The sequence below is a fragment of the Bombus pyrosoma genome, linkage group LG1, assembly GCF_014825855.1.
Source record: "Bombus pyrosoma isolate SC7728 linkage group LG1, ASM1482585v1, whole genome shotgun sequence".
Classification (NCBI taxonomy): Eukaryota; Metazoa; Arthropoda; class Insecta; order Hymenoptera; family Apidae; genus Bombus; species Bombus pyrosoma.
In genome coordinates, this window is record NC_057770.1 from 9,918,565 (window position 1) to 9,933,988 (window position 15,424).

At 33.7% G+C, this 15,424-nt stretch overlaps 2 protein-coding genes across 3 annotated transcripts; both read right to left on the minus strand.

Moving 5' to 3' along the window:
* Nucleotides 1-345: 345 nt before the first annotated feature.
* LOC122566219 (BRCA1-associated protein) lies at nucleotides 346-3,741 on the minus strand. 2 transcript variants are annotated; one of them, XM_043723178.1, is made up of 6 exons: nucleotides 3,291-3,741; nucleotides 2,503-2,773; nucleotides 2,211-2,400; nucleotides 1,811-2,129; nucleotides 1,288-1,712; nucleotides 346-1,217 (listed from the first exon to the last, which is right to left on the minus strand). In XM_043723178.1, exons 1-6 carry the CDS (start codon nucleotides 3,367-3,369, stop codon nucleotides 837-839), a joined length of 1,665 nt encoding a protein of 554 aa, XP_043579113.1. In that variant the 5' UTR covers nucleotides 3,370-3,741; the 3' UTR covers nucleotides 346-836. The 2 variants fall into 2 exon arrangements, with proteins under 2 accessions (XP_043579113.1, XP_043579121.1); XM_043723186.1 differs by having other exon boundaries at nucleotides 2,503-2,790; nucleotides 3,291-3,740.
* Nucleotides 3,742-4,818: 1,077 nt separating this feature from the next.
* Nucleotides 4,819-15,255, minus strand: LOC122566264 (dual specificity protein phosphatase 15). Its single transcript, XM_043723289.1, has 8 exons — nucleotides 15,104-15,255; nucleotides 12,734-13,107; nucleotides 11,017-11,133; nucleotides 10,816-10,940; nucleotides 9,976-10,147; nucleotides 8,963-9,141; nucleotides 8,583-8,783; nucleotides 4,819-8,003 (listed from the first exon to the last, which is right to left on the minus strand). The coding sequence occupies exons 2-8, from the start codon at nucleotides 12,752-12,754 to the stop codon at nucleotides 7,766-7,768; spliced, it is 1,053 nt and encodes a 350-aa protein (XP_043579224.1). The 5' UTR covers nucleotides 12,755-13,107; nucleotides 15,104-15,255; the 3' UTR covers nucleotides 4,819-7,765.
* Nucleotides 15,256-15,424: the final 169 nt, after the last annotated feature.

Consider the following 15,424-nt stretch of genomic DNA (forward strand, 5'->3'; position numbering starts at 1 on the left):
TGAAAGATTAATTTTAAGTAAGTGTTATTTATTAAAATATAAGTGAAATTTATTTAAATGTACATACATATATGTATGTATCATGCAATTATTTGACGAATACTTCAAGAGTTAGCAGAAATGATTACTATTTATTAGAATATTTATTGATAAATTAAAGGACAAGTGTAATAATTTAAATACCATGTGTGTATACCTCCAAATATAATTCTCAGTTACTCATAGGACTTTACTAATTTTAAAGTTGAGAAGGTGCGATATAAACAAAATCGTTTTTGAGTAGATGTGTTTATTCTGAGATTCAATATATTTTACATTTATAAAATCATATTCATTTAAAGCATCGAGAAAATAAGAAATTTTAGAAGAATTAAAATATTTGCTACTTTTACTTAAAATACTATAGTCTATTGAATATTAGTACAAGTATAATTACAAATTAGCAAATTAAAGCAAATAGTTCTATACTTAATATCAAACATTATGTTGGCAAAAATAAATATGAAACATCTTTTATTTTTGGGATAGATTACATTTGAGACTCCATAAAACAGATTTCGTTTATACATATATAGCATCAATTTATATTAAAAATTTTATATATTAATTTTAATTCGGAAGAATTAAATATTAAAATGCATTCAGAAATTGCAAACATCAGTAGTTTATAGCATTGATCATAATTTTTATATTACTATACTTCCAGGTTGCTGTTGCTTAAAATCAGTAAAAAAATTCAGTTGTTTATTTTGACATAAAAAGGTATGAAATCAGATTTTAATTTTTAAATCTAATTTGAAACTCAATCTTTTTACAGAAAATATCAGCGAATAACATCAACGTTTTTTACGAGATTTAGAAGGTCGAATGTTCTTCTTAGCAGAATTAGAGGTTTCTGGAATTACTATACGACCTGATGCTATTTCTTCTCGTAATTCTGAATTTTCGACTTTGTTTTGGGCGTCAAGATAAAACATTAAATCCTGTACTTGCTCTTTTAAATTCGTTATTTCCGTCTGCTTTGTCTTTTGATACTCGGTCATTTCATTTTGCAGCATTTTATATTTATCTTGCCAAGAAGCTTGATTTAATTCCAATGCTTTCCTTAGTTCCTTTTCTTCAGTTAATTCTGCTTGTACTTGTACCAATTTATTACTAACTTGCTGTAGTCGTTTATCCACATTTTGCTTCTCCCGAGTCAATGTTGCTAATTGTTCCTAAAATATGTAATAAAAACAATGAACTTTCTCTTTTAATTTTTAAGAGACAAGTGGTAATAAAAATTACCTTAGTTTTGGCATTTTCTTCTGATACTTGACCCACTTTTTCTCTAAGTTCTGTAGTTTGTAATACAGAATGCTGTTCTAATCGTGCTAACCTATCCTCGAAATACTGTCGTTGAGTTTCCAACTGCGATGTTAAAAGATACGTGAATTCTAACTGTACGGAATCTACTTTTTCTTCCATTGCTGCTCCTTCAGCTTTAGTTGCTGTAGGTCCACCTTCAACCATTTTTCCATCTTTATTTTGCAGTAATCGATGAACAAAGTTATCTCCGACATAATCCCAGACTCTGTTATTTCCTAATTGCATAGCATAACAGTGATGTGTCTCACGATAGTGCTGAAAAGCATGTCCCTGGTGATATCGCGAACATCCTATATGTCCACATATTAGACAAATCCATAAAGCATCATTGCTTTCTCCAGTATCTAGAAAATATTTATACAATTTTTATTTTATTTGTGATATTTTCACTAACTTCTCTTAATTCACTTCTTTTTATCTAAAAAAATTATTGTTTACATACTACATTCCATGCAGTAACTGTCTGCAAATGATTCTGGTGTTTGAGCGTATCTACAAACTGGACAGGAGGTATCTCCCCATTTAGCTAAACAACTTGCATGAAATGTATGGTTGCATAATATTGTTAAAATCCCGTCAACACTTTCGTCCATTCTCTCTAAACAAACTGGACAAAGTGGTAATTCTGTGTGTCCAGATAAAGGCATAGCGTTATATGTCACTTCTACACTGTACACAAATACCATGTGACAAATAACATCTGGTTCAAAAGAATTATATGGAGTGCCATTAAAGGAACCATAAAATTCTGTTGCTGCATTCTGAAATGTCATGTAAAATGTAATGTTATAATACAGTAAAATCAGTATATGAAGAAGATTTAATTCATTAAAGATAATTACAGCAGATTTGAAGGTAATCAATGCCATATATTGATTGGGACTACCATCTCTAAGTATCCTAAAATGCCGAACATCTTGATGGCAAGGTGCTGTAAACCTTAGAAGATCATGACAGGTCATTGTAGCTGGAACTGAGAGAATGCAGATAGTTTGGGTACGTTCTGCTGCATGGTGTATATCCGTTAATTTGCTAGAATTTATTAATATTATTACATATTATAGTACAAGACATAAATGATTGCAATTTATTATTTACATAATTAAATGATGCTCAAAATTAAAGATTGCTCACTTTTCCTTATACAAGTGTATAATTCCTTTGGTTACTTCGACAAATGGGTTCCCAGAGATAAAATTGATTTGATCACAGGCACAGGCACTTGCACCAGCTATCTCTGAATCACCATATGTATTTTCCTCTGAATTAGCTCTAGAGGTAGAGCTAGATTTACTAGTTCCTTGAGAAGGAAGTGCAGAGTCTTGATTCTCTGTAAGATTTGTACAATTTTCCATGTTTATTTTGGATGGTTCTCTGCGACCCCTCATCTTAGTAGCCATTGCGCCTGGATTACGAAATCCACTGTGAATTAATCATGATACAAACAAGGTATGATCTTTGTATTTTTAATAATTATTTTTTAACAATCTTCATATATTAAATATTTGAAAGCATCTTTTAAGGTCTCAGAAAAAGATTTTAAAAAAATTAATAATATTATCCCATTTATAAAGAACAAAACGTACAAGATAAAGAATTATGTAAATTTGAAAATGATATCTTACAAGCCTTACGTTTATTTGATCGTATATAATCAAAAAGATATAAACGTTCTTTCTAAAAAAAATTTTATTTATTCCTGTATTCTCTTTCGGATAAATCTTATCTTCGAAGTTACATAAATTTTATAGAAAAAGGTAATAATATAAACACGACACTGTTATGACAAACAACATAACCTTAAAAGGATTTGTAAACAAAAAGATTAACCGAAGCGATTCATTATAAAACAAGTAGTGTATAAATAAGTAATAACAATTCAATGTTACTACTCTACTTATACGATACACATAAATATTTACCATTCGATTCTTCAGAATCCTCGTCAATAATCTCGACGCGAATAACGCAGAGAGATACCAAAATAGGAGAAGAATTCATCCCATAAAATAATACTTATCGCGCATTATTACAAACAAATTTATCATTGTGATCACTATTCTTAAGTACTTTGTTAATCCCTTAAGCAACCCCCATAATTAACTAACAATGACCTTACAAGGTGTTACACCGTTTTCGTCGATTAATAGGTTAAATTTATCTTTCACTCATTGCTCTTATATTTAATTGTCACAGAAATTATTGTAAACGGATTACATTCTGATTGTGCAAACTTATGAATACGATGAATCATGGAAAGTCACAATTTGTTGTGTAGTTCTTTTCTCTTTTCGCTTATCATTCACCAATCAAATACAATATATTCTTTCAAATGGGTAACTCCCACCTTTAAAAAGTAGTCAGTATCGCGCCACCTGATGTGCATTGTTATTATTAGAGAAAATACCTTTTTTATTATGAATTATGAATCTTATAAAGTCAGTACTAATTAATAATTACATATCATTATTCAGTGTGGAAAAAATAAACATGATACAACATTGTTTTAAGAAGCGCCAAAAGTTTTATTAAAGTTTTACCAAAATTTTCTAAATTATTCTTTATAATCATTATTAGGGATAATATTATATATTCATTAAATATATAACATAATATAAATAGGCTTTACGTTTTTCTTTTTAGTAGTAGCTCTACAATTTTTGAGCGCATATTAAACAAAAATTGCCGAATAGAATTATATAATTGCACTAAGCATATTAAATTAATTTCGTGAATAGAAAAATTTTATACAACCCTCCAAAAAATATAAAATATTAGACACCATGGATTTCGAAGAAGCCTTACATATTTTTTAATACCGAAACATGTCATTGTATAAATATAATAAAAACTCAGATAGATAACTTTGAAAGCTTAAGTCGCTATGAACCAATTACGAATTACAAGGAATCTTCTTAAAAAAATAAAAAGAGGGCAAGCGTATAATAATGTTCAAAAGCTCCAATAAAAATTGTCTTTATCGTTATAATATTACGTTATCATGTTTGTTCTTTTGCGTACGATTTGAAAAATAATAATATATAATATTTCTCGTTTGATCCCGTATTAAGTATTTTATAAATAAAAAAGCGCGATATGATGTCCTATAATATTTCTTAAATATTTTAAGAAAATAATTGCGACTTAAACTGTTTTCAAAAGTTACCTGATTAAGCGTAAAAATTGAATTATCTTCAAATTTTAAATATGCTCTCCATCTGTTTTTAGTTTCTCTTTTGATTTCTTTTCTTCTTTTTTTATTTTAATACACTTCACTTTTGCAGTCACAACCTACAGCTATATAGCGTAGGCATCGAATAGAGAATATAAACATATATCGAATTTTTGTTCTGTGTTCGTCAAAATCATTTTAAAATATAATTGTACGTTGAAATGAAAAGCTTTAAGATGAAATAATGGAGCTTGAAATAACTTACGATTCATGAAGAATTTGTTCTCTACAAATATATATTATTAATTTTTTTCGTATTTAAATGGTCAAGCGTTGTGTGTACCGGTGTATACATGTATATATATTTAATTAATATAACAGCGATATGTGTTATTATCGAGCAAAACTTTGAAAACAATAAGTTTATAAAAAATACTTTTTGAATTGTTAACATTATCATATCTGTACTCCCTTGAATTGATCGAAATGATGGCTGGTCTCACCGAAGCTGATTGAATAAATCTCCGTCGCTAGAATATATTTTACGTTATTGCTTTAATAACATGCAAACTCTATTTAACGCAACAATCAACAATAATAAATAATAACTATGCAACTACGAAGCGAAATGAGCAATCGGTTTAATTTCTATCAATTCAGACAGGCTCTAATGATTAGATTATTCAAAAGAGCACAGTTTACATTAAGAAAATGATTTTAACAATTTCATTCGATAGATCTCCGACGAAACTGTTAAAAACACTTTCTGGATTGAACAACGCTAAAAAATCGAATGAAACGAGCGCATTTTTTATACTTTTTAACTGCGCACATTATATCTATCCTCTAAAATTTATTTATTTACTTTATTCTCGTAAATCTATGATAAGTCGAATGATGCTAGAAAAATAAATGTTTCTATTATGCGAAGAAAAATACGCTTCGATGATAGGAGGGATGATATCGGAGATCCGCTTGCGAACTCTTTGCTATTCTCTCACTCGTCGTGTGAATCGTACGTCGCATCGGTGCACGAAAGAATAACAACTTATCTATCTAATCTACGACATAGTCGCATAATAATCACCATTTGCCAACAAGTTATAAAATTTTCTGAAATCCTTTTGCAACAACGTATGCCTACAAAGTGTATATGCATACAAGGTGTACGATGATAAGTCGAATTTTATGCACACATATGTCCTATTCGTCTAAAAACGAGACGCTCATAACATATCATGTATTAAGTTGTAACATTTTTTTTTTCGCTTTGTAGCATTTTCCGCTTGGTAGTATAATAAGAACAGGATAAATTTATGTTACAACTTAATATACACGCCGTTTCTATTATTTTTTCTGTCTTTCATTTGCGCTTTAAAAAGGATTGTTGTATAGTGCGCTTGGGATCGAGTCGAATTAATTGCCTCGAATAATATTGTGCGACAAAACTATGAAAAATTAAAGAAAGTATTCTTGTTTTCTTCTTTTTTTTCTATACGATTATCGTTTAGAAGGTCTTTTAGAAGGTTTAGAATCTTTCAATCAGTTGGTGGCTAGAGTGTGCATAAAATACTTTCATCGACGCACCATTTTAAATACATGTGTATGCGCGTATATGTATATGTAATATGCTTCCCTTTAGATTAACAATTTGCGCTAAACAGCGTGGTTTTCGCTACAAACCCAACAACTGCAATGGACGGTTGCGAACAAACTCAATGCAACGATTCGAGGAACAACGGCTCGCGCTCTTCTTGCTCTTCTCGCTGTTTCGTTCGAATAGTAGAGAATTTTTTAAACGTTAGTCTCGATGTTAACAATAATTCCGTTCATCGTGCTTCGTTAAAACGACATAAACTCTGAGAACGGTTACCATTTCCATTTCTTTTTACTTTCTCGTAAACGGCATCTCTAGAAATCCTGAAGGCAAATATCAAACATCGCGATTAAGCTCTGAATCGATGAAGTGAAATAATATCTGTTTTAATGATTCAAAGCGATTCGTCGCGTTCAACGATCGGAGAACGCGTCGTAACAAAATTCTGTACGCAACTATTAAATCGTTGATTTACAGTTGAACGAATTGAAGGAAACACAGATGCCCAATTTTATTATGTATCGCAACAACCGATCGACGTGAATTTATTGATGGGATTGAATTACTCGTGCAACGAATACGAGAATTAAATGCGTTCCTCTCGGATGCGATGATTTTCTGTATCTCTAACAGCGAGTTCTACCATCTTTTTTTTTTCTCGGATAGTAACGTTACTGTTTGGAAAGTAATCGAGATGTCTCTACGAGTAAATTGTTTTGTTCGGTTGATCGATTACTTTTCATAGCTTCATCGTAAATTATAAACTTTCATTGTACGCCTTAAAAAAACGTTAATTAACAAGAGTTCTAGAATCGTACGCAAGATTGTCGATGATCGCTATCACGCGCATTTCAAATCATTATATCTCGCCGGTTAATATTTGTGTAAATATTCGAACATTCTTTACGCGATTCCTTTTCACGCGAACAAACGTGTTTTTAAAATATAATCGCCGCCGCTCGAACGTCGGCTCATGATAATTGTCGAATTTCGATTTCGTACGTTCGCTTTCGACGAAAAGATAATACGTATTTTTGTGCGGTTTCTCGCGCCTGACATTCGATTCAGTTACAAACGCGACGTTACGAGCGTTTTGCTGTATTAGCTGGCATAACTTTTTTCCCATGCTTTAATCATTCATACAATCAATAAACAAGTATCCTCTAACTTTCGACCGGTGAAATATATATAATAAAGCTTTTCGTTTAGTCTCTTCGCTGTCAGCCAGCTGGTAAAGTACTTAAAAATGACATGATTTCCGAATTCGTACATTTTTAAAGCATCTTTGCGTCCTCGTGACGGTGCAGTTACGCTGAAAGCGGTTCGCTGAAAGACTGTTTTTAGAAGAACTCGCACGATCAGGCATCGTTTTGCGAAAATTTAAGTTACTTATGTGCTTGCTCCGTTATCGAAAATTTGTCAATGTTTTTCTCGACATTTTTCTCTTTCTATTGTGCAACACAACCGCAACGAAATACTAGGCTTCTGCCAATACGCTAACATAATACATTGTCAGACATCACTAACGATGATTGTAGGGTGCTGTCAGCCAATAACTGATGTTGCTAAATAAATCGACGTCCAGATTACTCGGGTAAAGTCGAGAACGAAGCAATTTTCCGCAAGTGCTACGTCGTTGTCGAAGGAGTTTCCGGCGATATTGGTAAAGGGGGTGTTTGTCGAGTAGATGCTCGTCTGGGCCAACGTTGCGGAGAAACCGGTGGCGTCGGCCTCGGTGTGTTTGGTGCGGACCCAGCCGCTAATCGCCAATTACTACTGGACATTCCTGATCTGCCTACCGATGTTAGGCTCGTGCTACTACTGCTGCAAGCCACTGCAGCTGATAGGTCAACCCTCGACACCGCTCTAAGAAAAAATATCGTATTAACCGTAAAGGCTATCATATTTTAGAAATCACCTTATAAATGGTGAAATGATTCATTTCATCTATTAGATATTATAACATCACATATGTACGTATTTTGTACGTTTGTTACATTTTTAAATGCATATACAACGGTAACTCGCATTAATATTTGGGCATTTCATGTTCGATAAGATAATGAACGATCAGCCAGATAATGAAATGTATAATGAAATACATTTCATTATCATGAAATACATTTCATTATCTGGCTCATCGTTCATTATCTTAAAAAAGGTATGTGCATTAAATAAATGAAACATATCTACTTTTCTCTCCTAATATATCAAGACACTGTCAACTATTATAAATAAACGTATACACAACAACAATGTCTGGCATATCATGGTATCCGAATATCTATGCATATCACTATATATCTATACATCAACTACTTTTGCAAATGCTCTGAAATAACTCTATTACTTAAATATCTTATTATCTACGAAGGTGTTGATATTCTATAATAATATTACTTTGCTTGTAATAGTAAGTTTATTTACAATAATAAATAAAATTACCTGGAAGGAGGTGCAGATCCCCCGGTATAATAATGCAAACCAGCAGGACCGCTTCTTGGTCTCGCTGTTGAGAGCACGCTGGCTGATCGCTGCATAGCCGGTGAAGGTGGTGCGGATGGTAGCATTCTTGGTGTTTGCGGTGGAGTTCTGCCTGTATTTAAGCTGCTAGTACTGCCTGTGGATGACTTTCTTCTTGGACTTCTATATGCACAAAGAAACATCAAACGTATCAAATGATCAGTTCCATTCTTCCTTTTCACGAATTTTCATGAACATCAAAGAAAAACGAGGATGAAAGATTATATACATATAATAGGCGCGTTATCTGACGCTGACAAACGGACTCAAGTTGGATAGAATGACACAAAGAACTAACAAACCTTTTGGAAGATTGCCTGCATAGTCCAGTCGGACAAGGACGGCCCATGGCACATTTTCCCTCGCACACTTCTCGTGCCAGTGCCATGGTTTCGTAATTTCTTAAAGTAGTGCGGCACACTTCTGCATCGGATTCCGCGAGCGCCAGGCTTGGGAATCGTTCTTTCAACCTACGTCGTTCCTGCGTCAGTCGAGAGAATTTCCAGGCTAATTTTTTAGATTAACAACCCATTTTCTCATGCAAAAGAAAAAAGTTAAGGTAAGGTAGAGTTATTTGATTCAGAAGGATATTTAAGCAAGACTAAGTAATTTGCCTTGTAATTCGACAAATTCGGTCATGGACAACTTTTAAGGAACCTACGTTTAAAGACAGACTATTTAACTCGTTGTTAATGGCATGATGTACAGTGAAATATTAGTAGTAGTTCTATTATATGCAGTTAAATATTATATGTAGTTTTCTACAAGCATATAGCTTTCACTTATCAAAAGAGAAGTCGTAGTTGTTATGATTCAGTAGCGCGTGTGTATTACTTTATTTCTGGAAATTATCTTGTTGTTTATTTTATTACTGGTTATATAATACCTTCTGACTGACTCAAATAATCCGACTATACAATTATTCGAGTCATCTTTTCCTATTGCACTTGAAGTATATGATATTTTCTCGTTCTTTCGTTGTCATATTACAGGCTAATGGTGTCTCATAATACACAAGTTATATGTACAGTTCAAGATTGAATTTCAAGTTATTGAAGCTTACGCGTCTCAAATAACTCTACTATACTCTTACTACATCATCGAACAAACGTCGAAGGTTCGTCGTGTTTATAATGTAGCATCTTTGTCATCGTTAAAGATTCGATGAATAATCTTGAACGATTTTCATCTCTCTAATTAGAGAGAATCGTTCGCATTTTTATTACATCGAATCTCTTGCAGAAAAAAAGAGAAAAAAATGTAGCATAAGAAGGATCGGCCTCGGGCTATTCTTTTTGATCGTTAATTTGAATACCTCGTGCAATCGACTGGATTCGAAATCTTTCAACTGTTGCTGAAAACCGACGTTTGGATTGGCAATGGAACGACCTACTCTGACAACTTTAAGTGCCTCTTTCCATGAAAGATTGGTGGTACTCATAATATAGGCCACTGCTACTGTAACGCTTCTCGACATACCGGCTAAGCTGAAACCGAATATCGTTTTGTGAACGATTTTCAGATCGGTTGTTAAATACCGTTTAAAATTAAAAATTAATCGCTTCATATTTTTTTCTTTTTTTTGTTTTTTTTTTCAAAATTTGATAAAGGCTAAGCATTGGATTGTTCAGAAAATTCGTAGCATCTCTGGTAATTAGTCATTTTGCTCTATATTCCTATTGGAAGATGTTTATTTATCTTGAATATCTGTTAAATAAAATTGAAATAAATACTGTTTTTAATTGGCTCTTAATCCTCGGCAATAGCTTAAATTACGATGCTTAATTATAGGATATTTCATGTATATGTATTTTAGCTGCACGTGATAACGATATCATATTTGTATGTTGATAATAATATTTGTCGAATGAAGTGAAAGATATAATTTCAAGTTAAGTAAACTGCAGTGGTCACCTATGACCCAACAATGATAAGTACTAACTGAGGGTCCAATAATTGTTGATAAAAAAGAAGTCGTTTTTTAAAATTAAAATGCACTAATACAATTTTGCTCTGTCCGTCAATTATAATAATAATATTCGATAAAATTCCAGAAAGATAGCATTACCTCCGAATATTCCTTACATTTTGCCATCGATTAAAATTTTCTGAACAGCCCGATATATTAGTAGATATATTAAAAATGATTACGCACCAGTGTATTAGGACGTTTCCACCGCGTAAGCGAGCAGCGTGAATAAAATCGTTACACAAAGAGAAATACTGAGATAGATTCTGATCTGGACTATCCGCCGCCAATATGCATAGATAATGTTTGTCCTACAAACAACATATCGAGCTAACTTCGTAGAATTCTTCGAGCCAAGTTAAACACTTTATCTCCGGATATACTCACAGAATGCAATCGACGAGCCGTGTCGTGAATCGCCAGAATATGTGTAATTTCAAACCGTTCCAATTGGTCTGCGTCTTTACTATCGTGATAATTCCCGATGTAAAGACCGGGAAGAACCTATTTACACAAACAAATAAAACAGCTCACAATATACATATAATCATAGTTAAACTGTGAATTCTTATACAAATTCACATTTTTATGAACGCGATAAGGGGAATAGAACTTAGATAAAGAGTGTGCCGAGCGTTTTACTTGAATATTTTGCAACTATGATTTTACACATTATGTATATCCTATATATTTCTGAACATTTGAATTTCCCATAAATCCGTAAACGTATAAGTGCAATTCTTCTTCTTGACTTGTAGCGTTTGAAATATCTGTTTACGGATCGTTCGTTATTGGAATCATTAGAATCATTTTTAACGAGCGGCGTTTTGAACTCACGAGCAAGCACACGTACGTTTCGCATTCAATTGGCGCTGCTTCTTCTTCTATCGCAATTAGCGTGAGGAGAGAGAAAAAAAGTCGAGCGCTACTCGAGATACGTGAACATTGAGATAGCGTTGAAAAAAAAATGAGAAGAGAGTCGATAGAGCAGCTTTTTGATGCAGGTGCTCCACTGTTAATCATTCATCTTTGTGGATGATCACTCGAACGTGTTTAGTCAGGTGAGACTCGCGGTAATCGTCTAATCGATACCGCATTCTTAAGTGAGGTGTCTCTAGACAATCGCGAGAACAATAGTACCAGCTCTTAACTTTTCATCGGGATCATCGATCGAAATCTCGGCATGCATCGTCGACCGATATTATGCATAGTACGATACCTACCGACAGTAAGCGTTAAACCGTCGATTCAATGATTAATATCGAAAGAACTGTTCGATAAGCTAATTAAACTGCATAATTAGCTAACGCGACAATTATATACATATATGTATTGCATCAGGACATAATATTAGACCTGTCATTTAAATATGTTACAGTTATATATAGCTAATTAGAAACATGATAAGTCTATTATTTTTTATGCTACTTGATAATGAGAAGGGAGTATTTATGTTAAGAAGATACAAAGGTAAAAGGGTACAGGAGAGAAATTGGTAAGATAAGAGAAAGTAATATAAAATTAATTAACAGTATATTAAATTTAAAAACCGTTCCTCTGTAGAATAGGAAAACTATGAATCCTGTGATTTTCGTAAGAAATCATGTTCTTGTCTCAGTAAAAGTCATTTTACCTGGTTTACTGGTTCTACATATTATCAACGCGACATACAAAATAAAAATAGAAATTTGTTAAATATAACGAACGAGATATACGTGCACAAGGGAAAAGATATCTTGAATTTTCGGTATCTAGGACAGATAAAATTAGAGGCGACGGTATAATGATTTTACAATATGCACATACATAATAATCACAAAATAAGATGTAGGAGCACGTGTATCATTAGCATATTTTTCAATACAGGTTAAGGCACGCAATAAGCAAAATGTCAAATACTATTTCGTCATTAAAATATTGACATAACTATGCTCTTGTTACATTATTATTGCATGTCATAATTATATATGATGTTTGTATGATTTTAACCACATTCTTCTCGTATTATTTGTATCTTAATAGCAGTTATGATTCGTACAGATGACAGAAATGGTGACAGAAAATATCAATTGAAACGCAACTTATCTGTGAAATCGTTACTCACCTTATTCATGCCATTCCCCATGGTGTAAATTTATGTTATTCCGCGCGAAATTCCCTCGGGCCGCAACCGGAATTATAAATTCACGGTAAAAAGCTACCAGTTTAATCGGTCGACACGCTTGAGACGATTCGATGACGATCTTCTCTTATCTTTCGTCTCTCGAGCTCACTCCCCAATGATCTTATTGTTGGACAACAATATCGTTCGTGGCCGCCTTCGCGTCCCTCCTTCAGCATCATCGTTGAAGGTTCTCGAAGCTGGTTACAAGTTCTGATTGACTTGATTACGTCGCCTAATTGAAACCTTCGAAGTCGTCGGGGATGATGCTCATAATGTGGTATGTTCGCACCAGCATTCTTGCGATATTCTTTTCACTAAAAAATTGTAATCTAATTCGTATTTCAAACAATTCCATATTTCTTTTATTATTTTATTATTTTAATGGTCCTGTTTCCTTCTCTTTTTCCTCTTCTTTTGCTTTTATTCGATAATGTTTCATTGGACTTTGTACGGATTATAAAAAGCTACTAAAATATAAGCTCGCAGTCTCTCGCACGAATTACAGTAGAACACTGTCACATAACGAGAAACGCGTTATTTCACGTTCATTATCTTCCACCTACATTCGTTCATTATTCATACGAAAAAATGCAGGAAGAAGATAAAAACGAAAAAAAATGGAACACTTTGGTGCCATAAATCTTGCTCGTAACTGAAGATCAAGCAGATTGTCACGAAACCCCTTTTGAAATGTGTGTGTCATAGCATATGCGTTTCTCTGTACTTTTCTGTTTTTTCCACCGGGACCTATCTATGCAAGCATTTACAACGTATTTATTCCACTACACCGCGTCAAAGAATCACTCGAGCGTGCAATTTCCGACGATCGTGACTTCGTGGAAATTTCTAACAACTATCGACGACAAACTTTCACGTGTTACGCTCGTGAAAAATGGATTATTATCAATAAAAGCGATAGAAATTTATATGCGAATTATAATGCGGAAAGATAATGAAAATAATATTATTTATCTTCGATCGAACAATCTTTTATATGTTGATATCTTATTTGCTCTGACTCAATGGTAGCAGAAGCATAATAAACATAGCAGAACGAAAGGGAACTCGTTGCAAGCGATCAAGTTATCATTCGCTAGGAAAACGGTGCAATTTAAAGGCGAGCTTTTGTTTCATTTAGTGCCGGATGAAATCTATATTTTTTGGCCGATTTTCTCTGACAATTTAAATGCACGATGCATTTGTAGAACAAGGAGAATGAAACGCGACTAACGGACACAATCGTTATTTGCCCCACGGCGATAAATTAAAAAGTTTTCGCGTCTTTGGTTTTGCCGTATTAGTTGGAATCCTGCCAAATACAAAATCGAAGCTGGTCTTGCGTGTACTGATCCTGCCAGAAGTCAAATTCGACGGGACAATAAATTCAAGTGAAGAATTAAGAACAACCGGACTGACGAACTAAAAAAGGATGGATGAAATAAAATCGCGCGACTTTTTCATCGTGATGACCTAAATGGCCACGGATAGAACTAAATGTTTCTCGCGATAATAAAATGTCGTTTCTACTATGATTTTTATCCTTTCATAAATATTACATAACGATAGTAACGCTTACACAAAATAGAATTGAATTTTGCATTATATCAAATGCATGTAATTTTTTTTACGCTTGTAATTAACATCATGGAAAATCAACTATTATAATACACATAAATTATCGAATATTCAAGGCTTCTGTTTGTTAGATATTGTAATTCAAATGAAATATACTAAGCAATTCTTTTACATATAAAACTTAATGAACTAAAATAAATGAACTCGTATCGTTATTTTTCAATGCAAGCTCAATCGTATCATTTCAATGAAATTGGACAATTTTCGTGCATAGCATCAACTTAATCCACAAACATAATGTTGTTTGTTTCAGTTGTCATACTTCAAAATGTCATGCATAATGAGAACAAGCAGAAACATAAGCATCGTTCTTGCGTGCATTAAGGAATCACGTAGTGGGTACAACTGGCAACTGCAATTTTATTTTTGCACATTCGATTCTTTTAGCACGTCTCGAAATTACCGCATGAGACCCACAGCAATCGAATCAATTAAGATCCTCGTCGTATTTACTTTATTCGCCTTGCAAATTGTGGCTTCCGCGTTAATTGATCTCCTGGTTATTGTAACTCGTTGGCTGAATCGAAAGCTGTTCATTATGAACGAGAGAAAAGCGAAAGAAAAAGCAAGGGAAAACAGGAAAGATAACCGTAAAAGATTACAGTGTGTAATGAGTGTGAAAAATTTTACAATAGGTGGACCGATTGATCGTACGAGAACTGTAATTCACTCTACCTGTCGACACTTTCACGTAAAGGCACCTTTGCTAATTAACACGGTTGTGTACGCGCACGTAGACAAGCAGTGAAGCAGCCGATCTAATGGATAGATACGCGAACCGCGTAACGCACAGGCTCGCTATGCGTACTATTCGGTATCCGACTCGATTGGCAGGAGGGTGCGCCGTATCGAAACTGTCCCGTTGTCTCAGTTGCGAGAAGCGTTGCTAGAATCTAGGGGCACCTGCCACCGAGAGGGAGAACTATGGGTGGTGGGGATAAAAGTGTTGTGGAGGGGAAAGTAAGGCGCGTGCACGGGACAGTAGAACTCGTTGAA

What these genes read in the sequence shown, in the direction of transcription:
- LOC122566219 (XM_043723178.1), bottom strand. Translation starts at nt 3,369, where the DNA reads ATGAATTCTTCTCCTATTTTGGTATCTCTCTGCGTTATTCGCGTCGAG. An exon ending in GGATTCTGAAGAATCGAATG is followed by an intron (nt 2,774 to 3,290) that starts GTAAATATTTAT and finishes TTCGTAATCCAG; the next exon opens with GCGCAATGGCTACTAAGATG. An exon ending in ATACACTTGTATAAGGAAAA is followed by an intron (nt 2,401 to 2,502) that starts GTGAGCAATCTT and finishes AATAAATTCTAG; the next exon opens with CAAATTAACGGATATACACC.
- LOC122566264 (XM_043723289.1), bottom strand. Translation starts at nt 12,754, where the DNA reads ATGGGGAATGGCATGAATAAG. An exon ending in CGGCTCGTCGATTGCATTCT is followed by an intron (nt 10,941 to 11,016) that starts GTGAGTATATCC and finishes TGTTGTTTGTAG; the next exon opens with GACAAACATTATCTATGCAT. An exon ending in GGATCTGCACCTCCTTCCAG is followed by an intron (nt 8,004 to 8,582) that starts GTAATTTTATTT and finishes ATTTTTTCTTAG; the next exon opens with AGCGGTGTCGAGGGTTGACC.